This window comes from Phyllobates terribilis, unplaced genomic scaffold (assembly GCF_046119375.1).
Source record: "Phyllobates terribilis strain yellow unplaced genomic scaffold, ASM4611937v1 Scaffold_1__5_contigs__length_1240528914, whole genome shotgun sequence".
Taxonomy (NCBI): domain Eukaryota; kingdom Metazoa; phylum Chordata; class Amphibia; order Anura; family Dendrobatidae; genus Phyllobates; species Phyllobates terribilis.
This window is the reverse complement of record NW_027362761.1, coordinates 18,766,031-18,793,646: the sequence shown is the minus strand read 5'-3', so window position 1 is coordinate 18,793,646 and position 27,616 is coordinate 18,766,031. Positions and strand designations below refer to the sequence as shown.

At 39.5% G+C, this 27,616-nt stretch overlaps 1 protein-coding gene across 9 annotated transcripts in view; it reads right to left on the bottom strand.

Moving 5' to 3' along the window:
- MYO9B (myosin IXB) overlaps window positions 1–27,616 on the bottom strand; it is a 238,122-nt gene that overhangs the window by 84,428 nt on the left and 126,078 nt on the right. For 6 of the 9 annotated variants that reach the window (XM_073657341.1, XM_073657251.1, XM_073657105.1 and 3 more), the window contains exons 3-15: window positions 22,001–22,095; window positions 11,588–11,650; window positions 11,339–11,438; window positions 8,736–8,836; window positions 7,613–7,742; window positions 7,240–7,329; window positions 6,788–6,904; window positions 4,843–4,977; window positions 4,413–4,534; window positions 4,156–4,297; window positions 3,402–3,597; window positions 1,484–1,559; window positions 718–807 (exon numbers count right to left, since the gene is read on the bottom strand). In XM_073657341.1, the coding sequence (XP_073513442.1) occupies window positions 718–807; window positions 1,484–1,559; window positions 3,402–3,597; window positions 4,156–4,297; window positions 4,413–4,534; window positions 4,843–4,977; window positions 6,788–6,904; window positions 7,240–7,329; window positions 7,613–7,742; window positions 8,736–8,836; window positions 11,339–11,438; window positions 11,588–11,650; window positions 22,001–22,095 (1,457 nt within the window). The remainder of the gene's footprint in view (window positions 1–717; window positions 808–1,483; window positions 1,560–3,401; window positions 3,598–4,155; window positions 4,298–4,412; window positions 4,535–4,842; window positions 4,978–6,787; window positions 6,905–7,239; window positions 7,330–7,612; window positions 7,743–8,735; window positions 8,837–11,338; window positions 11,439–11,587; window positions 11,651–22,000; window positions 22,096–27,616) is intronic. The other 3 variants (XM_073657426.1, XM_073657697.1, XM_073657563.1) reach the window with 1 other exon arrangement.

Here is a 27,616-nt window from a genome sequence, read left to right as displayed (position 1 = left end):
TATCCCAATATGTAGTAGGTGCAGTAATAATAATAATAATAATATTAGAAAATACCTCCAATGAATAGCTAGAAATATAGTATAGTTTTTCTGATTCGCTATGTCTCTTTCCTTATGTGCAGGCATTGCAGGACCTTAGGTATCCATGGTTACAACCAGTGATATAGTGAGTTAATTAGCTTGTTGTCGTAACCATGAATACCCAAGGTGCTGCAAAGCCTGCACATGAGGAAAGCGATATAGTGAATCAGAAAAACTATACTACATTTCTAATTGGAGATATTTGCTATTATTACACCTACTGCATATTGGGATAGGTAATGGAGATGGGAATACCCCTTTAAACTGTTAAAAGAAGCTCAAAAAAACTGAACATATGCACTGCAAGTTGTCTTGAATTGCAATGAATATGTTCATTAATTTTAAGAGCTTTTTTTTTTTTTTTTAAGGAGGAATCAGCCTGAAAAAGACGTTATGTACATATACCCTTGAGGTTCCTTACAACTATAACAACCCACAGCTGTGTTTTCTTTTTTTTATGCTACTGAAACTCAAAAGCAGTTTCTTAAAATTAAAGCAGGAGTCTGTTATACTAAAACAGTGCTTTTTTTTAAAAAAAAATTTTTTATATTATTATATTAATCTTGGATCCAGTATGCTTCAAGACTCCTTTAGGGGGGACACACAAAATAACTGCGTGCCAACAACAGCACTTACTTCTTATTTTCATATACACTTATGAAGTCTTCAAATACATCGATATCATAATCCAAGGCGCAATCAAAGGAGAAATCGAGGAGAGAGCAGCTGAAGTGGAGTACAGGTGATCCCCAGTAAGATGTGGAACAGATTTATATGCACTACATCTACTTTCAGGCAGAATGGCCTCGAATCATGAAATATTTCATCACTTAAACTAGGCAATACAGCCAAGAGCAACCCAAGTCTTCAAGAAGAACACAAATAAGAGTTTATGCTCCTATACATATAATTCTTCCTGCCATTGCTATTCTAAAAGACTTGTGCCTCATTCATAATGGTAAGAACCAATGTGTTGCTGGGAAGTTACAAAGAATTTGTTTTACCTGCAGGTACCCCCGGTTTAGTTATAAACACCACAAGACAGTAAAGAACATTAAAGTTTTCACTTAAATACTTATTTTAGAAATAAAACGGTAACCTATAAATTGCATCTGCAGTGGGAGACTATTGTTTAAGGGTTATAGCCCCAGAGCAAATTTGGTCACCGAACGCATGTCATTGTTATATCGCAGCATAATGTGAGTTGCAAGTCGTCAAAGAAAAAAATCTCAATTTTTTTCGTTTTTTTGGAGGCTTGCAACCCAGTTTCACTAACATTACAATGTGATGTAGCAGCGAGGTAGCACAATCTTTGGCCACATGAGGTGTGTCATGACCAAAGTCACTATGTAGCCTTATGCAATGTAAAAAGGTTTTCATGCTACTCTATTAGGCTACTTACCGGTATACTTTCTCAGGTGAGGCATTTGACTTCTGCAGCTCCCCCAAAGGGACTCGCTGGCCTTTCCTAACTACTCCTAAAATAAATAAAACAAGAAGTTTGGCAATTTTCACCCCTGAGTATTTTACAGCAGTATTTGTATGTGAACCATAGGACTGTAACAAAAAAAAACCCTCTAGTGAAAATATTTGCACCTTTTACATGCACCCACTTCTAGATTAGAGTTCCAATACTGATGCTAGTGATCTATCACAACATGCTATGTGAATGAGGCCTTGCACAGTCTCTTGAAGATTTATTTGTTGATGGTTTAATTTTTCCAGTTGGATTCCCAATAGCATAATCTTGTAAACATGTTAAAGGGATGATTTTCTGCATTTTAAGTAAGTAGTAACAAAAAAGTACAAAAGTAGTCTGTCTTAAACTAACACACAAGAAAGACCTCACAATACAGAAAGTTAACTCTTGAAGTGTTATTCCCACCAATATCGATGGGCTCAGCAGACAGTCTGTGAATGGGGGCCCTGATGATTGCTGGGGAAGGTAATGATCTGGTATGTCTGATTTCGGACTGCCAATACTTTTTATCTCCCCGAGTTAAGCTGCTGCCAGAGGTGTCTGAAAGCGGCTCTCTCAGAGAACACAGGCGTGCTTGGCAGAGTGATCGCTCCTGTGTATGGGAGAGCCGGCAGAGATTGCCGTCAGCCATCATTTGTCCAACAGCCATCTAAGGGGTTTGGCTAGCATAAGAAGGGCTACATATGTATGCATTTAATGCCAGTGGTCAATAAGGCAAAAAGTGACTTTTACCTACAGCCACACAAACTAAATTTTATATCCCCTTCACAAAGTGGACAATTTCCGCTTCCACGTTTTCCTCACAGTCTTCCCAGAGCCATATCTTTTAGAATTTTGTGTCCAGATAGAGATATGATGACTTGCACTTTTGAACGACAATATTCATAGTGACAAGCACGAAAATCTTCAACAGATTCCCTGCTGTTATAGTGAACCATCGGCGACCCGCGATCACATCACTGGCACACCGGTGGGCGCTTAGAATGCTGCATTTAAAAGATTAACAATAAAGGGCGACACTTCATGCTACCTGCAATTGTTAGAGGCAGGTCCTGGCTGTAACACACATTCATTACCTACTGAGTATGGGGCAGGCTCACACCGTACATGTACGGCGGATGTCGTGAAGGGTGTAAGGTTGCATCTGGACGGATCTTCCATGGAGTGTATGCATCACCAAAGTGCCTGGCCTCCGTGATGTGAAACCTGGAAAGCAAGCTCCAGCACAGATAGTGCTGAGAGGTCTGTTTAATGGAGCAGCATTGGTCCAGGTTTCAGAAATGGCTGGTGGAGATAGGAGGGACCGGTCATTTCCATCCTCCAAAAGGACAGGTGCAGCGGATTTAAAATGACAGCTGAGCTGCTCACAAGTGTCTGGGTGGAGAGGGGGAAACACCTCTGTGAATTGTGTCTGTGAGTGAGGTGGTAAGACCTTTTGGTGTTGGTCTGACAGGATCTGGGAGACTGATACTGGACTGTACAGTTAAACAGGTGAACCCGTACTAATATCAAATTAACTGGCTAGTTTCTTCTATTTTACTCTGTTTGCCGTTAACCTAAAGGAAAAGCTGCTTTGTTTTTTTTGCCCATTATGGGCTGAAAGTTTATGAAGTTTAATTAACTTTCCTTTTCGAGCCAAGAACACTATCGACTGCTAAAGAGCGAATTCCCATCAATGGGTTAAAGAGCTACAAGGTTTTTCCTTTCCCATACTTTAATGAAAGCTTCTCTAATTATACCACTTGACTGAATTGCAAAAAATATTAGTACATGTTTGCTGTAAATGCTAAAACCTTAACTTAAACCGCTGTCCGTAAAGCAATACTATATTGCAGCGCACCTGCTGTCTTTTCTGCACGTTGCCTTGCAGCTTCGTTCAGTACAGCCATCGATCTAATCGCTGCCCGCAGCACAGCCCATCGGAAGACAGACACTGGATCCATACCAATGAGTTCACGAATGTATGCACTATCACTGCTCCGTAGGAGAGCCACAATGTCAGGCCTCATGTAATCTGTATTTTTTTCCCGAAAATCCTGCAAGAAAAAAAGACATTTTCTTTCTATATATCCAACAATTATAACCTGAGATGATCACAAGCACAATGCAGTTGTGGTGATAAGCCATTTATGTCTTAAAGGGGTTGTCTAGTATCAGGAAACTTTATCCCCTAGGCTTAGATAGGTTTACATAACTAACCTTGCTTTACTTACACTCCCAGGGTCCTGAATTATGTCTCCACTGCTGTCCCAGTCTCAGTTGTTTGGCTGCAGCAGTGATGTCACATCGACAGCACTGCAGCCAGTCACCGAGATCAGCATCTCTTGATGTGATGGCATGAACCGCCCAGTGATTGAGCTCAGTAACTGGCTGCAGAGCTGTTGACGTCACATCACAACTGCTGCCAAACAGAGAAACAATGCTGGAGCAAGAGTGAGTAAGTAAAGCTGTTATTTTTTTTTATTATTATTATTATTATTTTTTTAACCTAATTGAGCCTGGTGGATAAAGTTTGCTGCAACCGGACAATCCCTTTAAGTGTGAACACCACTCAATTTAGAAATCTACTCACACACGATGTGCAATGCACCTACCTTGATTTGATACTTCACTTTGCCTGCAAAGTGACGAATTATGAATGCAGGCTCCATGACGGGTGTCCCAACAAAGTACTTATTGTCCTCATGCTGTTGTTTGAACTTGGCCAACAAAGTCCAGGAAGTGGCATGAGGAAAACTTAAAGAGAAATAAACAAAAGTAACCTAATTATTGTAAAGTTTATATGACTGGATCACACTTTATGCAAGATGCAAATGTTTCCTTAGTTTCATAAGGGTCAAACTATACATACTTGCTTTCCTCATCCAATAAATAAAAAAGGCCAGTTGGTTTCTTGCTGATCAAGTGGATACATCCCACATTATCGGTGTAGTCTATGTTGTGCCAACTAATTCCTTCACCTTTATATTCTTCCTGCAATACAATCAAATAATTTATTTTTTTCGGTACGCAAAAGAACTGGGATTATGGTTAATAAAAAAAAAATTTCAAGCCTAGTAATTAGTATTCCTAGAGGTACACAGAGTGTATCTATAGAAAGTAGGTGCAGAGGAAGGTAAAACACCAGGGTGGGGGAGCACATGTAATTTGGAATAAAATAATAAAATCTACAGTATAAAATTGTTGGCTAAAATCTTTTTCTCTAATATTGAAAATAATTCAGGGATAGATTAATCACACAAGCAATAATGGAGAAAATATACTGCCTTTGGGTTTCTCACCTGTTCTAGCTTGAAGATGTGTTGATTGAAGTAATACTGGAGCTGTTCATTGGCATAATTAATGCAAAATTGTTCAAAACTATTGGTTTCAAAGTCCTCAAATCCAAAGATGTCAAGAACGCCAATGGAAAGACACTGAATAAAAAACAAATCATGAATAGGATTACAAAAACGTGGCTACTATATTAAAACGAATCTGTCGGCAAGTTTTTGCTATGTAATCTATCAGCAGCATGAAGTAGGGGCAGAGACCCAGATTCCATCAATGTATCACTTAGTTTACTGAGTGCAGCAGTTATAACAGAATCACAGATTTCTTTGCTGCAGATCTTGCAGAGCTCAGTTGTTAACCTGTGTATAACCTCGCTCACACCACAGTTTTCTATGTACATTGTATAGTGACAGAGAGCTGTGAATCACTGTTGGCTGGACTATGATGCATGGGGCCAGTTGTCCTGTAGTGATAATCTCCTGCTGATAAAACACTGATTGTACTGAACCCGAAAAACACAGCCCAGTAAGTGACACATCGCAGGTAATCACATCGCAGGTAATCACTCCTACATTACGGTGCCCTTAGATTACATAGCAAAAAACTGCTCACAGATTCCTTTTAAACTATATATGCACATAAAAACCTAGAGACGATTGTATGGTATTACTAAACAAAACATTTTTTCTAGCAAAATGTGAAAGAATTGTGTTGCATATTAAGGCAAAAGAGGAGTACATGGTGTTAAAAAAAATGCATTAGGCATTTTAATAAGTTTTGAAAAGTGTCTAGAAAAACAGGTACCAGATGTGTCACATTTACTAAATATGTTTAAAATATTGGTGTAAATGTAAGCTGTCCCTGAGGTGGCATGTAGAAATAGGAAAAAAAAAAGTGTGTAATATCAAACTGGACACAGCCAGGCCCTTTATTGTTGGTTGGGTGAATTCGGCTGTCTGTCCTTGTGGGGTGCACTTATATAGTGCTGGGCAGCCTGCCTGATCTAATAGTATGGGCGTCACTAATAGGCTGTAAGTCATCACTGTGCATCATACATACCTGTGTGACTGGCGTCCTACACAAGCCTCTTTTGTGTACATTTTAATACTAGGCAGCCACACGCTCCATAAATTGGAAGGTTTGTGTGTGGTTGTATTCATCAGTATTTTGCCCTTGTGCTGCCCCCACCTTTATCATGGGGGTCTGCTGCATCCTGCTAGTGCATTGGTAATCTGACCTGGTGGTGGTAAGGCTGTTACACTTTCTGTAATAGCAAGATGGACTAAGTCTATCACATCTCCTACACCAGTCTAATAATTTTGTTACAGAGCAAGCCATTTTCACCTTCCCATAAATTGATTCATCCTCCTACACAAATAATGAGTCTCCAACAATATATTTGCTTTGGAATCCACTGACATGATTACTCATATACCCAACATATTAAATATATGAAACAAAAAAGTAAACAACGCCTATGCAATACCCATGGCTGTCTGCATGAAAAACAAATGCAGACAGAAGTTTGAATACGAAGAAGTGATCCGATTTCTCCATAGACCTAGAAATGTGTTTCTCTGTACCAGTGTACTTGCATGAGACTCATGTGACTAACTGTCCTAAAGGTTGGCTTCTTCCCTTGCCAGTCTGTGCCACCACACACAAACACTATCATTAGGGAGTCTGAAATAGAGCAGTTCAGCCCAATTTCCTGTAGGAGGGGTATGGAAAAAAAATTGATGCTAGAAAGTGTCGTAAAAAGTTACAAGGAATAATAGAGGTTAAACAGAACTCTAAATGAAGAAAGGCAATGAAGGATAAAAGGGATTTACAACAAAGTGGTGCCAAGTACAAAAGAACAGTAAAAAAATAAATAAAGAATAAAAAAATAGCATGTAAAAAAAAAAAAAAATGTGTTGAAGAGTAAACAAGAAGCAGGAATCCTTTGCTCACATTGACAGATTCTTCCACATCCTTTTTATTGAGCAGTGCGTGGTTAATTCGGAGAACTATCCAGTCAAACAGTGCACTGTATAGAGACTTCGCCATAGAGTCACGAGCCGTTACAGCCTGCAAGAGGGACAAGATCAATATACCACAAAAATGCCTTCCTAAATGGGGACTGGGCTTCATAAAAACAATAAATAGATTATTTGTTGCCACTTTAAATAGGAAAATAGGAATAAAAAAGCAGTTCAGTTCTATATGGTCATCCACATGGAATACCAGATTCCCAGTCACTCTGCTGTAGTCAGCGGATGCATGCAGCTGTATATAACAACCCTGGATCCGCTCACACCTTTCAGGATGTTTTTTAGAACTTTGCTTTTACCTTGGTCCACTCATGGAAGAACACATCCCATATGCTGCTTGAATGTCAGAATTATTCCAACGTTCTCACTCACCTCATTGACGCTATATGGCAATATCAGCTTTTCATTTACAGTAACGGTCTTTCTCTTGGTCAGTGCTTCCACCAGCATCTCCCTCTTAACCTGAGAGGGTAAAAGGTCAGAAAGAATTAGTTGAAAAATGTAGCATTCATTTGGGGCCAGCAACATGTATACAATTAACAATCAAATTACAAACCATAAAACGAGGTCTATGAAGACAAATAAAAGGAAGTCTGTGTTTTCTATCAAGTAAAGAAAACAAATACAATTTATTTAGAAGTAAAATACCGGAAAATCTGGTCCCATGAATGAGAAATTCGGCCCATTGTTAACGACGAACACAGGAAATGTTGCTTCAGATTAGCGTACACAGTATATTCTGTACCTGAAGCAGCTGTGATAAGGTGTCCAGCACCTCGGGGGGACCTACATCTAGGCCTTCATCCCTTCCAGATGCCTTTTTCTTGTAGGTAACATTGCCCAAATACAGAATAGCTGATAAAATGGAAAATATCCTGGAAGAGGAGGAATATACAATAAGGTTAGTCACGTGGCAGTATGTTCCACAGGAAAAGTCTAACAAGCATTTGTAGCGAATCCGAGGCAGAAATATGAGGCTAAGCCTTGAGTCTTCCAGCGGAGTTGAAGCTTGAACAGTGTGGGTCCGTGAATTCAATAGGGTTAAACAGCATGTGACAACCTATGGCAGATTCCATGCAAAATGCACATGTAAACCACCTCTTTAAATTACATGTCACTTAGTGAAGTGGTGTTAAAGGAGTTTTCCCACAAACAAAAGTTCATTTTAATCTGTAGATCTTGGAATAATAATAATTTCCACAATTGGATGTGTTTAAATCAAATGTTCCTGTGCTGAGCTAATCTTATAAATGTGCCCTTACTATGTACTGTGTAATGGCTGTGTCTGACCATACAGGAACATGATCTGATCATACCACATCTCCTAGGCAGGGGAGGAAGAGAGTATACAGACATTACAGCAGGGGATCACAGCTGATTCTTTTTGTGAGGTAAAACATTTCACTTCCTGTTTATAAACAACGATTTACTTCAAAGAAAGAATCAGCTGTGATCCAGAGCTGTAATATCTGTATACTCTCTTGCATGCTCCCCATCCCAGGAGATATGGTATGATCAGACCATGTTCCTGTATGGTCAGACACAGCCATTACACAGTACACAGCAGGGGCACATTTATAAGATTATCTCAGCACAGGAACATTTTATTTAACCACATCCAATTGTGGAAATTATTCTTCCAAGATCTCTTGATTAAAATAACTTTTATTCATGGGAAAACTCCTTTAAGATGTGAGGCACAAAAATCAGCCTCCATTTGAGTAGAACACAGATTCCCCACTGAAAATAAAGGCAGGCTGCTTGAAAACAATTTTCATGGGGATTTCAACACAGGATATGCAACATACCCCAAGTACAAAGTACAAGCACCGGACATGGCATATATAAATTAAGCCTGAAATTCTTACTGTTTCTTTGTGGCTGGGAGGAATCCAACCATTTCCATGGCTTGCTTCAACCTTTCAAAATCATGCCGGAGATCTTCTCCCTCCTCGATCTTGAAATTATTCTATAAAAGAAAGGAATACAAAATAGTGATGGCAAAACTATGGCTTGTATTCCCCAATGTCAGAAATTATATCTCTGGCGCAACCACTGAGAATGAATGGAGCAGATGTGCCCATGCTTTGGATTGGTGGAGACTCAAGTGGACGGACCCCCAGGAAAATTCAAGGGATAGGAGATAACTTCACTGCGTTCAAACTCCATAATGGCAAAATTAGAGAGAGGAGAGAGAGAAATAGTGCAGAATGAGGAGTGATAAAAGCTAGGAAGCAGAAGATAAGTATTTATTAAAGGGAGTGGTCGGACCATTTCAAATTCTCTTATAGGAAAGTCTGCATTAATAGAAGACAATCACATGACCCAGATTAGTCAAAGAAACCACAAAGGACATCTCTCAATTTGGATGATCTAGCAGGTTTCGACGTCGGTGATTTTTCATGTACACAAAAAATTGATTTTTATCAGTGTTTTGGATCAGATTTTCATTAATGTGTCAGTTTTTACCATCAGTTTCACCAGTTTTTCTCATATACAAAAAAACACAAAAAACCAAACACATGATGGAGAGTTTTTTCCAAGCTTTCCCTATCAAAACACTGTGAAAAACGGACAGCATGTTGATGGCACACTGACCGCTTCCAAGCGTTGTCTGTTATTTTTTCACAGCCCCATAGACTTACATGGGAGAGCATGATCTGTGACTCGGAACTAAATTGGACAGGTCTCCATGTTTTCGTGTGGACCTGTGAACAGCCTGGTAGTCTATAAGAGGTACGAGTGCCACATCAAATACATGGATAGCACTCTCAGGAGAAAAACTGATGCCTGGATGAGCCCCAATTTTAATGAGAGCTGTGTAGTGCTGCAATTCTTATGTGGAGGCAATATAGGGGAATGAAATGCTTGCTGAAGAGCTCTACAAAAACTTTACAGTTGATTAATGGCAATACTTTCTAGAGAAAAAAAAAAACATCCTAATCCATTGTCAGCCATGCTACACCTAGTAAGAACAGGGGTACAAGGATCCAGATGTAATATTTTGCATGAATCCATGCCATAATTTGAGAGATAATTCCGGTAAATTTTGCACCATTTCTAATGATAAACAGAACATAAAAAAAAGAAAAACAACAATTAATAGCATCAAAACTATGTACACGCGTGTCCCAACGTCTCGGACTTTCACTTTTTTTTACATAAAAGCTGCCGATTTACTTTACATTTGCATTTTTATTTTTTTATTTTTAACCCTGGCTAGGCTAAATAAAAAAAATGTGTAAACATAAATCCTCTAAAACCAAATTTATTTACATAGTATTAAAAAACACCAAACAATCCCATGTGATAAGGAAGATCCAATTCCGTCAATAGCTGTGACTGGACATTTATCACATGGGATTGTTTGGCGTGTTTTAATAGTATATAAATAAATTTAGAGGATTTATGTTTACACTTTATACTGGTTCCCTCTATAAGTATATTGTGCTTGGTACTTCAATTAAAAAAAAAACAACTTTGGCTTATTCACTGGTAAAATGAATAAACAACAAAAAAAAGCCAGGTTGACATATTAAACTATATTGGTGATATATGCATGTTACAAGGCTAAGCAGACCACTAGAGGGCCAGATAAGCTTGCATTATACCTTGCCTGCAAACTTCTATTTCTCTAACTGCAGAAGGCAGTTCGCAAATAATTTATAATCAAAAAGGTTAAAGGCAAAAACATGACCTAGACTCCCTCATGATGCAATGAATCGGATGCGTGACCAAATCTGAACCAATGGTGGCAGGATAACTTGTAATAAAACTGCAGTGTGCTGCATACAATGCTATACTTGCCATCAAAACTCCGGTGGGTCCTAATCAGCATAGATTCTGGTCTTGTAAAATTTGAATAACTTGTGAGAAGCCATCTTAAAGAGGACCTGTCACTGTTTCAACAAAAATAGTTAAATTACCTTGTGAAAATCCACAAGCTAACCTGAATTTGCCACTCTTTTCCATTTTGTGCTGCATTACTCCATTGCGGATATTAAACATTTGTTTCTTCTGAAGCACAATATTTGAAATTTCTGCTTTGTAGTCCAACTGGACATTTCTCCAGTCTTCTCTGGGGGTGTGAGCTGTCACCCCTCCCTCCCAGATGCTGCCAATCACAGCTCAGCAGCCTCTCAGAAGGATAGCCTGCTAGATGAGCTGCTGAGCTGTGATTGGCAGCATCTGGGAGGGAGGGGTGACAGCTCACACCCCCAGAGAAGACTGGAGAAATGTCCAGTTGGACTACAAAGCAGAAATGTCAAATATTGTGCTTCAGAAGAATGTGAGCATCTCTGCAATGAAGAAATTTAGTGCAAAATGGGGAAAAATAGCAGAATCAGGCATCCTCCAAGTTCCTACATGTAATGTGGATTTTTATTATTATTATTATTATTATTATTATTAGGAGATGAATGTTCTTAGGACTTTGTATCAAATATCAGCGCACATAAATTATGAATTTTACCTGATTGAGGTAAAAATAGTCTTCAGGCTGCTTGAGCTGGAAAGCTTTTCTCTCCTCCTCAGAGGCCCCAAGGAGCATGTAATAGAAAACATGGTAATTCCTGTCAAAACAAAATTTAGATGGAAATGAGGTGACAGAAGACATGTAGTAGAAGATGCCCAGGTTTTATGGACACAAGTCACAACACTAGGTCCACTGAAAAAGAAGCCAACAATGTTTTTCCATAGCATCATCAGTTAAAGGTCTTACCTCTCATTCTTTTCCTGAGAAACAAGCCGAGATTTTTCAAGAAGGTATTTTTCCACCACAGCCCTGAAAAAAAGTGAATTGCTGATTTATTATTGATGAGATTAAATTAAGTGGCATTATAGACAAAATGTCATAAAACACGCTGCTAATGAATATCTTGCAATGAAGCTACATATTAACAAAAATACATTGACATCTAATCCACAGTAATATCATTAGGGATTGTTCACACATTGCATTTTTTAAGGATAAAAACGTTGCGATTTACAATACCATCAAAAAGAATGAGATTTTTTAAAATCACGTGCGGCTTATTTTTTCTTGCAGATTTTAACGATCAATGTGTTGTTTCAAGTCTACAGCATGTCAATTATTTCAGCGTTGTTGCAGCATTTTTCACCCATTCAAATGAAAGGGTAAAAAAAAACTAGTAGAAACGAAGAAAAAACACATAAGAGTGTATTGTACGCACTGGTTCTCCTGCAAACTGTCATTTTTGGTGTAGAAAAATCTGCTGCAAATACTCAACGTGTGCACATACTCTTAGGCTATGTGCGCACGTGGAGTATTTCATTGCAGAAATTTCTGCATCTTTTGCTGCGGAAAAAACATGCGTTTTTGGTGTGTTTGTTGCATGCGTTTTTGTACAGCAATGAATGCTTTTGGAGCTGAATAAAGAGATTTGAAAAAAGAAACGTGGGACATCACGTTAACCCCCGGATTATCGTGGTGAGTATATTGTGTTAATTTAAATTATTAAAACATGTGTCTGTTTTATTTCAAATAAAATGGCACCTTTAACGACGCATGCACAGATTGACCTTCAGGCAGTCTTTGGGAAAATAGTGATGATGGCAGTGCAAGTGCAGATTGAGATCTTGGCTCAATGATGCCCCACAAGCGCGCCCCAATGCATGGAGACCAAAACGTGTATTGATGATTTTTATAAAAATCAGGCTATGGATTTCTTTACTGAAAGTATGTATGTATGTATACCAGCACCATCATGGCAATGCCACTGTGGTTATCATAAGTTTACATGATACCGTATGGGGACAGAATGATCATTCTACCCTATTATTCTTCATCAGCCTGTATCAAGAGGCTGGTAAATAATTGCCAAACAACTTGAATATAGTTGATCAGAGCTCGTTTAACGGTCTGAAACCAGCTCGTGTAAATGCACCCCAAATGAGCCGTGTGATTATACATGTTTGCGTCTAGGGCATCCCTTTTAATTTTTGTCAAAAACCACACTTTGTCTAAAACTTGCCCTGAAAATGATGTTGGTGGGGAGGAGAAATATCAGGCATTAGGAATTTCAACGCTCGACCCTTATGTTTTCAGAAGTGATAAACCACCATCTGAGGCGTCTCACAGCGGCTTTATCTTCTCTCCCTGCTGAAAACATGTAAGAGTCCGGCTGACCTGAGTCCTCGTGTGCCAGGTGGATGTTTGGCTAACAGCTATCTCGTGTGTATTGCAAGCTTAAAATATCTATAGTTGGAGTTTTACTTTAAAGCATATAGCAAACCTGCTTATTTTAGTGTCATATTGGCTCACTGTGTTGTCACAAAACGCATTTACAACCAGGAAATCTGGTATATAGAAGATAAAAACCCTTATCTATGGGATCGGCTCACCACAAAAATAAAACAATTTCCTGCCGTATGTAAAATAGAAACACCACATTTATATAACAATAGATGACATGCTGATATGATGCTACATAAAGGTGTTAAAAGTGTGGACGACAACATCTAAAAGTACACAAACACCATTCACAAGAAGCATCAGGCTTAATTATAATGATGGTGGTAGGGAGAAACAGAACTTTCATAAAATGCTGCTGAAAGTACCACTTTATTACTCTAACAGTGTTAACCCCTGTACCCCCAAAGGTTGTTTGCAACCAGGCCAATTTTTACAATTCTGACCACAGAGTTATTAACTCTGGAACGCTTCAACGGATCCCCGATTCCGAGATTGTTTTTTCGTGACATATTGTACTTCATGATAGTGGTAAAAATTAATTTGATATGACTTGCATTTATTTGTTAAAAATTTGGCGAAAATTTTGCAATTTTCAAACTTTTAATTTTCATGCCCTTAAACCAGAAAGATATGTCACACAAAATAGTTAACCCTCTGTCACATACAATAGGCCTGACAGGCACATCTCTTTTACTTTCATTTCTCCTTCCTCACCAGATTGTGAGGAAATCCCCTCCCTCCAGGTAGTCTCCTGTCTCAAGCAGCTCTGTGAAACCTCATACCACAGTTGGATTGCAGAGCTTCAGGAGGACAGATATAACTGTGCTAATCTCTCAGGCTCATTGTATGTGAACACGTCACACTCAATAAGGTTGGTATTTTATGTTTTTATTCATCACAATTGTTTATTTAGCTTGTTTTATGAATGTATAGCACAAAGTGTGAGGATATTTCATAGAAATAAGGCAGATTAAAAAAGAAAGTGTGCTGCTCAGGCATATACAGTAGTTCCCTAACACATATTCCTTCTCTTGCTTCAGATTATCTGCTGAAATGGAGAGGGAAATGTACAATTTATCAAAAAACCTTGATGTTGAGGAAGTAACAAACATGCTGTTAGATGATGCAGACCCCACACTGAATGAGGATTTAGGAGAGGAAAGTGAGACTGATTCTCATGATGAGGTGGAAATATGTGAAGTGGATTCTGAAACAGAGCAAGATGGTGACAGTGATGAGGATGAAGATGTAGAATCTTATTATATGGGAAAAGATAAAAAAAAACCAATGGAACAAGAAGCCATTCCAGAAAAAACGTAGGGAACCTCAAAACATTATTACTCACCTTCCTGCAGTTATAGGAACTGCAAGTAATGCAAAAACTGCAGTTGAATGCTGGAATAGTTTATTCACAGATGACATTCTGGACTCTATTGTCACATATACCAACCAATATATAGACATTATAAAGGACAAGTTCATCTGCAACAGAACCATCAAGGCCACAGATGAAATAGAACTGCGTGTTTTTTTGGATTATTATACCTTGCAGGAGCTTATAGGGCAAATAGACAAAGTTTGGAGGAACTTTGGAGTAAAGATGGGGATGGAGTTGAAAAATTTGGCCTTGTTATGTCCATAAACAGATTCAAGCTTCTAATTCGTTGCCTTCGGTTTGACGACAGAACTACCCGAACGAACGTAAAACACATGACCGACTTGCTCCAATTCGTGATATATTCCAAAAATTTGCTGAAAACTGTAAAAAAAGCTATTGCCCTCGGGAGAATCTCACTACTGACGAAATGCTCCCTGGTTTTCGTGGTAGATGTGCCTTTCGTCAATATATTCCATCAAAGCCTAACAAATATGGAATAAAAATGTATGCCCTTGTTGATGCCAGTAAGACCTACACTTACAACCTGGAAGTTTATTCAGGAAAACAACCAGAAGGTCCTTACTGTGTCAGCAACAAACCCAGTGATGTTGTAAAAAGACTGGCTGAGCCCTTATTTGGATCGGGTCGCAATATAACAGCTGACAATTGGTTTTCAAATTGTGATCGGATTGATTATCTGAAAATGCAGAAGCTTTCATATGTCAGAACTGTAAGAAAAAATAAAGAATTGCCTACACAGTTTGTAAGTGTGAAAGGGAGACAACAGTACAGCAGTATGTTTGCATTCCATAATGGAAAGGTTTTGGTTTCCTATGTACCACAAGCAAAAAAAATTGTACTTCTTCTATCAACACTTCATGATGATGATGCCATCGATCCTGGGACTGAGGCACAAAAAAACCCGGAGAGAATTACATTTTATAATGCAACCAAAGGGGGTGCTGATACAGCTGATCAGATGTGCTCAACTTTCAACGTCAGCAGAAACACCAAACGCTGGCCAATGGTCATATTTTTTGCTATGTTGAATTTGGGTGGTATAAATTCACAAGTCATTTACCTTGAAAACAAGCTTGAACCGCTCCGTGGACGATTCTATCTGAAAAAATTGGCCCTTGAACTAGTGCTTGGAGAGCTACGCAGGAGAAGTATGAAAACAATCGGTATCCCCTCTCGCCTTCAAGTTCAGCTCAAAAGATTCCGCCCAGAAGATGATAGTGAAAATTCACCACCTGCACCACCTCCCAAAAGAAGGAGATGCACCACCTGCACCACGGAAAGAGGAATCAGAAGGCTTTCTAATTATGAATGTCACTAATGTCATAATGCAATCTGCCTGACACATGCAAAAATGATGTGTAATTCTTGCTCTTTGCTCTGCAAGTGTAATTTTTCTGGGGAAACTTCAGGATCTAATTCTGATTGAATATGTGTTTAATAGTACTTAAGGTACCTTAAAATTAAGTTTGTTTCCATAAATTTTCTTTGTAGAGTTTTTTGACAGAGTCGAACTGGGGACTATTTGGCGGGAGTTTTGAAATGTTTGTATTTCAGAGTTATTAGTTTTATGTTAAGTAAATGGTTTTTTTTTGCACCTGATTATGTGTAGTCTCTTTTATTACATCCCTATGAAGGTCACTGATCACTTTTAGAGCACTGAAATTGCAAACATTAGATATAGGTATTTTTCTAGCCTGCGCCTGACAGTCACATTGTATGTGAACTCGTTAGAACAGATATTGTATGTGACGGAGGGTTAATAAATAACATTTCCCATATGTCTACTTTACATCACCACAATTTTGGAACCAAAATATATTTTTTAAGAAGTTATAAGAGTTAAAATTGACCAGCTATTTGTAATTTTTCCCAAAAAATTTACGAAACCATTTTTTTTTTAGGGACCACATCACATTTGAAATAAGTTTGAGGGGTCTTTATGACACAAAATAATCAAAAAAGTGACACCATCCTAAAAACTGCACCCCTCAAGGTGCTCAAAACCACATTCAAGAAGTTTATTAACCCTTCAGGTGTTTCACAGGAATTTTTGGAATGTTGAAGAAAACAATGAACATTGAACTTTTCTTCACAAAAATTTTACTTTAGACCTAACCTAATTTTTTATTTTTGCAAGGGTAACAGGAAAAAATGGAACCCACAATTTATTGTGCAATTTCTTCTGAGCACGCCAATACCCCATACGTGGGGGAAAACCACTGCAGGGCTCGGAAGGGAAGGAACGCCATTTGACCTTTTGAATGTAAAATTTGCTTGAATAATTAGCGGACGCCATGTCGCGTTTGGGAAGCCCCTGATGTGGGGGGGGGGGTATCATTTTGGTAACTAGACCCCTTAAGGAACTTATCTAGATGTGTGATGAGCACTTTGAACCCCCAGGTGCTTCACCGAAGTTTATAACATTGAACCGTAAAAATATAATTTTCACATTTTTCCCACAAAAAATGTTTCGGCCCCCAATTTTGCATTTTCATAAGGGTAACAGGAGACATTGCGCCATACCATTTGTTGTGCAATTTCTCCTGAGTAAGTAGATACCCCATATGTGGGGGAAAACCACTGTTTGGGCGCACGGCAAAGTTTGGAAGGGAAGGAGCGCAATTTGAGTTTTTGAATGTAACATTTGCTTGAATTAGCAGACGCATGTCGCGTTTGGGGAGCCCCTGATGACTAGACCCCTTAAGGAACTTATCTAAATGTGTGGTGAGCACTTTGAACCCCCAAGTGTTTCACAAAAGTTTATAAGGTAGAGCTGTGAAAAGAAAAAATATATCACTTTTTCTTTCCACAAAGATCATCTTTTAGCCCCAATTTTTCTTATTTTCACAAGGGTAACAGTCGAAATTGGACCCCAAAAGTTGCTGTGCAATTTCTCTTGAGCATGCAGATACCCCATATGTGGTTAAAAACTACTTTTGAGGCACAGTGCAAAGCTCAGAAGGGAAGAAGCGCCATATTGGAGGAGTTCATATTTTGCTCTGCTGGTTTGACGATGCCATGTCACATTGCTGTTCTGGCACCTTAGGGCTTTGCCAGACACCCCCCATAGAACACCCCATTTTTACAAACTACACCTCTCAATGAATTCATCTAGGGGTGCAATGAGCATGTTGACACCACATGTGCCTCACAGAATTTTACACCATTGGCCAGTGAAGAAAGGATAATTACATTTTTACTACAAAAGTTTTGTTTTAGCCCCAGATTTTACATTTTCACACTGGGAAATGGGTAAAAATGTGACTAATTTTTGCTGAATGTAGAAATACCCCATATGTGGCTGTGCAGTACTGGTTAGCCACACAGGGAGACTCATGAGAGAGTCATGTGAGGGCTCTATTTTTGCGAGACAAGTTGACGGTTTTATTGGTGCCATTTTCAGGCACGTGACCTTTTTTGATCGCTTTCTATTCCGATTTTTGGGAGGCAAAATAAACAAAAAACAACATTTTAGGAATAGTTTTTTTTATGCTGTTCCGAGTGCTGTAAAATTGATAAGGCAGCTTTATACTTCGGGTCAGTACGTTTACAGCGATACCACATTTATTACAGTTTTTTTATGTTTAGGCGCTTTTACACAACAAAAACTATTTTACAGAAAAATATATTTTTTTTGCATTAATCGCTTTATTCTGAGAGCTATAAACTTATTTATTTTTCGGCTGATGGAGCTGTATGGCTGCTTATTTTTTGTGGGACAAGATGACATTTTCAGCAGTACCATTTTTATTTACTTTCATCTTTTTGATCGCGTCTTATTCCACTTTTTGTTCAGCGATATGATGATTAAGCACAGTTTGGTTTTTTTTGTTTTTTTTACGGTGTTCACTAAAGGGGTTAACTAGTGGGACAGTTTTACAGGTCAGGTCTTTCCGGATGCAGCGATACCAAATGTGTGTACTATTGTTTTGTTTTTTTTCAATATATACAGTACAGACCAAAAGTTTGGACACACCTTCTCATTTAAAGGTTTTTCTGTATTTTTATGACAATGAAAATTGTACATTCACACTGAAGGCATCAAAACTATGAATTAACAAATGTGGAATTATATACTTAACAAAAAAGTGTGAAACAACTGAAAATATGTCTTATATTCTAGGTTCTTCAAAGTAGCCACCTTTTGCTTTGATGACTGCTTTGCACACTCTTGGCATTCTCTTGATGAGCTTCAAGAGGTAGTCACCGGAAATGGTCTTCCAACAATCTTGAAGGAGTTCCCAGAGATGCTTAGCACTTGTTGGCCCTTTTGCCTTCACTCTGCGGTCCAGCTCACCCCAAACAATCTCGATTGGGTTCAGGTCTGGTGACTGTGGAGACCAGGTCATCTGGCGTAGCACCCCATCACTCTCCTTCTTGGTAAAATAGCCCTTACACAGCCTGGAGGTGTGTTTGGGGTCATTGTCCTGTTGAAAAATAACTGATGGTCCAACTAAACGCAAACCGGATGGAATAGCATGCCACTGCAAGATGCTGAGGTAGCCATGCTGGTTCAGTATGCCTTCAATTTTGAATAAATCCCTAACAGTGTCACCAGCAAAGCACCCCCACACCATCACACCTCCTCCTCCATGCTTCACGGTGGGAACAAGGCATGTAGAGTCCATCCGTTCACCTTTTCTGCGTCGCACAAAGACACTGTGGTTGGAACCAAAGATCTCAAATTTGGACTCATCAGACCAAAGCACAGATTTCCACTGGTCTAATGTCCATTCCTTGTGTTCTTTAGCCCAAACAAGTCTCTTCTGCTTGTTGCCTGTCCTTAGCAGTGGTTTCCTAGCAGCTATTTTACCATGAAGGCCTGCTGCACAAAGTCTCCTCTTAACAGTTGTTGTAGAGAGGTGTCTGCTGCTAGAACTCTGTGTGGCATTGACCTGGTCTCTAATCTGAGCTGCTGTTAACCTGCGATTTCTGAGCTGGTGACTCGGACAAACTTATCCTCAGAAACAAAGGTGACTCTTGGTCTTCTTTTCCAGGGGCGGTCCTCATATGAGCCAGTTTCTTTGTAGCGCTTGATGGTTTTTGCAACTGCACTTGGGGACACTTTCAAAGTTTTCCCAATTTTTTGGACTGACTGACCTTCATTTCTTAAAGTAATGATGGCCACTCGTTTTTCTTTACTTAGCTACTTTTTTTGCCATAATACAAATTCTAACAGTCTATTCAGTAGGACTATCAGCTGTGTATCCACCTGACTTCTGCACAACACAACTGATGGTCCCAACCCCATTTATAAGGCAAGAAATCCCACTTATTAAACCTGACAGGACACACCTGTGAAGTGAAAACCATTTCCGGTGACTACCTCTTGAAGCTCATCAAGAGAATGCCAAGAGTGTGCAAAGCAGTCATCAAAGCAAAAGGTGGCTACTTTGAAGAACCTAGAATAAAAGACATATTTTCAGTTCTTTCACACTTTTTTGTTAAGTATATAATTCCACATGTGTTAATTCATAGTTTTGATGCCTTCAGTGTGAATGTACAATTTTCTTAGTCATGAAAATACAGAAAAATCTTAAAATGAGAAGGTGTGTCCAAACTTTTGGTCTGTACTGTATATATATATATATATATATTTTTTTCCTACTTTTTCCACTATAGGACTTTCACTTTTAGCAGTCTGATCGCAGTTAGGGCTCTTTCACATGTCAGTGTGTCCGGTACGTGTGTTGATTGTTTCCACAAGTAGACCCCACTCAAATCTATGGGTCTGCGCACATATCAGTGTGTTTCCACGGATCGTGTGTCCGTGTACAAAACATGCTGCCATGTCTTTTTTTTTTTTTTTTTTTTTTTTTTACAAGCTGCACGGTCCACAAAATGTCTCATGCTGAACACACAAGGATGACATCCATGTGTCATCAGTGTGACATGTACCGGCGCCTGGGAATGGGCGGTACACCTAGCGCTATTCCCAAGCGCTGGGTGCGGAACGCTGCCCTCATCATTGTCCCCTAAAAGCGCTGCGCTAAACGTAAGCAAGGGACAATGTTGGGAGTAGTAGTCTGCTCCCGCTGTGTCCTGGTGTAAAAATAAGAATAAAATCCTTATATACTCACCTGTCCGGAGAGGTCCCCTCTGTAATCCATGCGGACGCTCACACCAAAGAGCTGGGGAGAAGGATTCCTGCAGCGAGTGAGCCCTGGACCTCCACTGAACTCAGTGAGTGACAGGACACCGCTCAGTGAGTGCAGCTCCGGGGCTCGCTTGCTGCAGCAGTCATTCTCCCCGACTCCTTTGCTGAGCGGTCGCATGGATTACAGCGGGGGACACTAAGGACAAGTGAGTATATGGATTTTTTTTTTATTATTTCATTCTTATTTTTACAGGTGGACACTGCTGGAGCAGAGTATTACTCTCAATATTAACCCCTGCTGGTGCTGATCGCAGCGTCAGCAAGGACAATGATGAGGGCTGTGTTCACCACCCGGCGCTTGGGAACAGCGCTAACTGTACCACTGATTCGCAGGCATAGGTACGTGTGCTCCTGATGCGGCACAAGGTTACCACATGGACATCTCCGGTACGGGTTTTTCCGGTACCGGAAAAATCCAGACGTGTGAAACCGGCCTTATAAAAAGGTATAGCAGAGCAGGATCACTGCTATACCTCATAACTTTCAGTTCTTCACTGACACAAGTTAGTTTGATCATGCACTGCGCATGATCAAACTAACTTGCTGGTGCCTGGTGACCCAGATGTCGTCATGATGACATCGGGTCACCATGGCAACGATCAGTACTCCAATCCAGTTTCCAATCTAGGAGCTGAGGGGCTTTTGTCCCTTTACTTGCTAGCTAAATGCTGAGATCGCAGCATTGAGGGGGTAAAGTGCAGGGAGCGGTCCAAGCCTGTGTGCAGGCGTGATCGCCGTGTTGTAATAATACGTACCTGGTCCATAAGGGCCAGGACACAGGGACGTATTATTATGCACAATGTCAGAATGGGGTTAAAGACCATGGTTGTCCATTAAACAGGCAGTCTCCCCAGTGACTAGGTGATCACAGCCATACTCACTGCATTAGAGGCTAGAGGACTACTGAAATTCTCATGCACTACTACAGAGGGAATTAGACATTTTTTAGAAAAAAAAAAAAAAGGAATGTGGGTGTCAATGCTTGGCTCACTCACTTGTGGCCCTCCACAGTGAAATACCAAATTAGAGAGCCACTGAAAAAATATTTTAATTAGAAAAAAGGAGAAAGTCAAAATTAGGCGACTCCACCAGCATGTCCCTCATACGGGGGTGATTCAGAGTAGCCCCTAAACTGGATAATCATGGTATTAGTAAACATGATTTATTTAACATACCCCATGTGGAAAATTTGTCTATTGAGATAATGTATTCTGTCAGATTATGCATTTCCCAGGAATCTGCAGTGGAGACTGCTATTACTTCAATGAAAAGAATACGCACACACAATAGACTTAAATTGCAATAAAAAAACAAATATAGTCATTGAGATATGTTTGAGAATTCTAAGAAGTATGATCCTCACCCTCGCACAATTCCACTCTCCAAATAATTGACCTGGATGAATTTCCCAAAGCGGCTAGAATTGTTATTGTGAGCAGTTTTCGCATTTCCAAAGGCCTAAAAAGACAGAAATGAAGATAGTATAAATATAAAAAATATTGACACATCAGTAACTTATCGGTATACTTTCTTTTCTTTATTAGTGTTAATGAATCAGAGAAAAGAGATTACTCATCTAAATGACATAACTGTGATGGATCACACGTGGGTACCAACAGGAAAATACAGAAAATGGGGAAGTACGAGCAGTAAGAGCAAATCTCCCCTTCCATGGCATTCAGAGTAAACTTTAAAAGGGAATCTGTCAGTAGGATCATCTCTCCAAAGCAGTCTAGATGAGCATGTAGGTCATTGGAAGATGAATAAATGATACCTTGAAAGCTGTAAACAGTGATTTATCAAAACTGCAGCAAGAAGCCCAGTAAGTGATACATTGCTGGAATCAGAGTCTACTATGCCAATGTGATGAGCCTTAAGCCTTGCAATGCTCCTCTGGAAAATTTAATATGCATATTGCCTTTTCAGAGAGTAAGAGGACTACAGACATCTGCAGGTTCCTCTCATCTTCAGCTTCCATCACTAAGGCAGACAGTGGAGCAATAGTGCTGCAATAAAGCAGAACTGTGAGAGCTGCAGCTGCAAATGTATTTGTTATGAGACAAAAGTTCAGTTCAGTATTCGTTACATGTCTCACACTAGTAACTCCCCCTTTTATTGCTCTAGAGGCAGATTCTCATGCAGATCAAATGTCCGGCCCATAGTCCTGAAAGCTCATTTACATATAAGAAAAACATGGATTTCTCTGAAATAAGACATTGGATTGCAGATATTAGGTATTACTTTATTCAGCTGCCTATGACCTACATGCCCATATAGATGGCTTAGGATGGTGAATCCTACTGACAGATTGCCTTTAAAGAGAAATTGTCACGATGTTTTTGCTACCCCATCTGAAAGCAACAGGATGCAAGGTCAGAGACACTCGATTCTAGCAATGTATCACTTCTTGTTGCAGTTTTGATAAAATCATAGTTTTATCTGCTGCAGATCTACCAGTCCTCTGAATGATCTGTATAGCCTGCCCACACCACTGATTGACAGCTCTCTATGTACTCTGAAATCTGCCAATCAGTGGTGCGGATCAGGTTATAAAGAGTTTGTGAATATGGAAGACTACATGGCAGAAGATTTGCTAGTCTTCTAGTGATAACCAGTGATGTAACCAGTGATGTAACCAGTCATGTCAAAGTGTCAGAAAGCAGCCCAGGAAGAGTCATGTTGCTGGAATCAGGTCATCTGTCTATGTTGCTCTTAGACTAGGCAAAAAAAATAAACTTGGTGACAAAATTATCCTTGATACTCTAACATTAAAAAAATTGAATGCTATATTTGGCAATTTCCATAATTCCCATAGACACAGAATGGAAAGACGGCTTTCATACACAACCATACCCCCTCCATTTTACACGGACTGCCAGGGATGTGGAGTCAGAGCTGGTATAAAATGGACCGACTCCTAAAATATATAATAAATTGGTACAGTAGTTCAATGCAGTTTGTGGGGAATATTTTTTCATAAGAATTTGGGAAAGTTATGAAATGTCCTATTCCTGATCTAAGGGTCTAGACTTTTAGCTGAGATGAATCTGTGCTACAGTAAATTTATCACTTACACATGAGCCGTGTATGAGGGAGTCATGGAGTCGGTATTATGGCAATTGAGGAGTCGGAGGTTTGGCTTACTGACTCCACAGCCCTGCTGATTGCAGTGAGAATGAATTGGGGTTTGCAACCCAGTTCTCATGATTGATTGGAATCCGAGAAGTTTGACCCTCAGGGATCAGACATTTATCACCCATGCCATCAATTCTACATTTGTAAGTAGATTCTGACCACCTTTTCATATCCTGTATTACATTTCAGTTACTGCCAAGGATTTTGCCTTTTTGTGCTTTACATCAAAAATAACTACATACTAGGAAGTACTTGTAAGTTTTCATCAGTCATATTTTAGCCTTTACAGAACGGTTTCTGTTTGACAAATATCTTTATTTATTTAATAGATCTTAAATTTCACTTTTAATATGTGCACATTTGCTTACATTGTATAGGTTTTAATTAGTAATAAGGAACTTCACACGTCAATATTGTGGCCCATTTTGATTTGGTCGCATATAATATTGAATAAACTTACTGGGATCCTTGTGAGCATACACATTTAAGCGCACGCTCCTTTCTACCCCCCCCCCCCCCCCCCACGCGTTGAACTACCTACACGATCCTCCGTGACTCACCGATGCCTGCGCAGAAGATCACAGACTAGTATATTCCCAGGGGGTGATACAGTCATATGAAAAAGTTTGGGCACCCCTATTAATCTTAAGCTTAATGTTTTATAAAAATTGGTGTTTTTGCAACAGCTATTTCAGTTTGATATATGTAATAACTGTTGGACACAGTAATGTTTCTGCCTTGAAATGAGGTTTATTGTACTAACAGAAAATGTGCAATCTGCATTCAAACAAAATTTGAAAGGTGCATAAGTATGGGCACCCTTATCATTTTCTTGTTTTAAATACTCCTACCTACTTTTTACTGACTTACTAAAGCACTTTTTTTGGGTTTTGTAACCTCATGGAGCTTTGAACTTTATAGCCAGGTGTATGCAATCATGAGCAAAGCTACTTAAAGTGGCCACTTGCAAGTTGTTCTCCTGTTTGAATCTCCTCTGAAGAGTGGCATCATGGGCTCCTCAAAACAACTGTCAAATGATCTGAAAACAAAGATTATTCAACATAGTTGTTCAGGGGAAGGATGCAAAAAGCTGTCTCAGAGATTTAACCTGTCAGTTTCCACTGTGAGGAACATAGTAAGGAAATGGAAGAACACAGGGACAGTTCTTGTTAAGGCCAGAAGTGGCAGGCCAAGAAAAACATCAGAAAGGCAGAGAAGAAGAATGGTGAGATCAGTCAAGTACAATCCTCAGACCACCTCCAGAGAGCTGCAGCATCAACTTGCTGCAGATGGTGTCACTGTGCATCGGTCAACTATACAAGGCACTTTGCACAAGGAGAAGCTGTATGGGAGAGTGATGCGAAAGAAGCCGTTTCTGCAAGCACGCCACAAACAGAGTTGGCTGAGGTATGCAAAAGCACATTTGGAGAAGCCAATTTCTTTTTGGAAGAAGGTCCTGTGGACTGATGAAATCAAGATTGAGTTATTTGGTCATACAAAAAGGCATTATGCATGGTGGCAAAAAAACACAGCATTCCAAGAAAAACACTTGCTACCCACAGTAAAATTTGGTGGAGGTTCCATCATGCTTTGGGGCTGTGTGGTCAATGCTGGCACCGGGAATCTTGTTAAAGTTGAGGGACGCATGGATTCCACTCAGTATCAGCAGATTCTTGACAATAGTGTTCAAGAATCAGTGATAAATATGAAGTTACAAAGTGGATGGATCTTTCAGCAAGACAATGATCCAAAACACCACTCCAAATCTACTCAGGCATTCATGCAGAGGAACAACTACAATGTTCTGGAATGGCCATCCCAGTCCCCAGACCTGAATATCATTGAACATCTGTGGGATCATTTGAAGAGGGCTGTCCATGCTCGGCGACCATCAAACTTAACTGAACTGGAATTGTTTTGTAAAGAGGAATGGTCAAAAATACCTTCATCCAGGATCCAGGAACTCATTAAAAGCTACAGGAAGCGACTAGAGGCTGTTATTTTTGCAAAAGGAGGATCTACTAACTATTAATGTCACTTTTCTGGTGAGGTGCCCATACTTATGCACCTGTCAAATTTTGTTTGAATGCAGATTGCACATTTTCTGTTAGTACAATGAACCTCATTTCAAGGCAGAAACATTACTGTATCCAACAGTTATTACATATATCAAACTGAAATAGCTGTTGCAAAAACACCAATTTTTATAGAACATTAAGCTTAAGATTAATAGGGGTGCCCAAACTTTTTCATATGACTGTATATTCCCTTTAAACTAATGTTGGCTGCCACCGCTCATACCGACGGATTCGGCAGACACTTTAATGAGTATGGAAACACCGACCAACTGATTATCAGGGGAGATTTAAATCGGGCATATCTGATTTTGGACTGTCGATTGCTTTGCGCTCATGGAGCTTAGCTGAATGCACAGATGTCTGTTGGTGGCTCTCTCATAGGGAAGGCAGGAGTTATCAGAGGAGTGAGCGGTCCTGTGTGTGGGAGAACTGACCATTGTTAAGCTGACAGCCATCTAATGTGTATGGGAGCCTTTAATATTGAGTAATTGTAAGCGTTAAATACGTATAAATGATTCCACGGGTAAACAGGCACAAAAAGACCTATGACAGAACAATTGAAAAAGGGACGGTGGGGACTCGTACTTGGGACACTTGAAATTTCTGCTTGCCTTTTTCTGGTGATCAGCTTTAGAAGAAATTTGAAGCACTGACTACAATAAACACAAAGTAGGGTTACTGGCACTTCAACTGACGTACAAGCAGCAAGACGAATATAAGGAACAATTATCAGTAATAAAGAGAAGGAATTCGTAATCGGGGACTGAAGCTGCAAACCAAAATGATTCAACTAATAAAAAAAAATAAATAAAAAAAAAAGTTGAATCCAGATTTCCAGGGAGTATTTTTTTATGCCGAATGTTGAGATTATGGTCCTAGGAAGTCGGAACAATGCAAGGGAAAGAACAGCTTTAAGAAAACGGTAATGTCTTTTAAAAAGAAAATGTATAAGAAAAAATGAAAAACCAAAATAAGAAGGTAGAGCTGAACTTCAGTCTGTAAGATATATGCTGAAAGAATGTGTGAGTCAGGGCCCCGCAGAGACTGGTGAGGTCATACCAAGCACAGGAATATTCTAACAAACCCATTTACTCTAGGCTCTGGAGGATGGAAGGAGCCCTCTAATGTGCAGCTACATATATCTGGAGGAGGGTCTATTCCATAGCAGTGTGAACTGAAGTAACATAAATCTTATATCAGTGCACATGACCCTTATCTGCACAGCAGAATTGTACAGCCCATGGATCTGTCCTGTCCTTTGTTATGTAGGCTCCTCTGGAAATGGCTTATTTCCCCTGAAAAGAAAATAATGGGACACTAAACTTCCAACATCCCGCTCCTGCTCTTTCCAGATGCCAAATGTCTGGAAAGAGTTAATCAGATTCAGTCCACTTTCATCTAATGTATGTAGGGGCCTTGAAGGGGTTGTCTCACAAACAAAGTACATTTTATTAAACAGATCTTTGAATAATAATAATTTCCACAATGTGTTAAGTAAAAAAAAAAATGTTCCTGTGCTGAGATAATCTTATAAATGTGCCCTGCTGTGTATTTGTGTAATTATTATTATAGCCATTTATTCCATGTCGCTATACATGTGAAAAAGGGGTATACATACAAAAACAATTACAATTATCTTTAACAAAACAAGTCAGCGACTGGTACAGGAGGAGCGAGGACCCAGCCCGCGAGGGCTCACAATCTACAAGGGATGGGTGAGGATACAGTAGGTGGGGTAGAGCTAGTCGTGCAGCGGTATAGTGGGG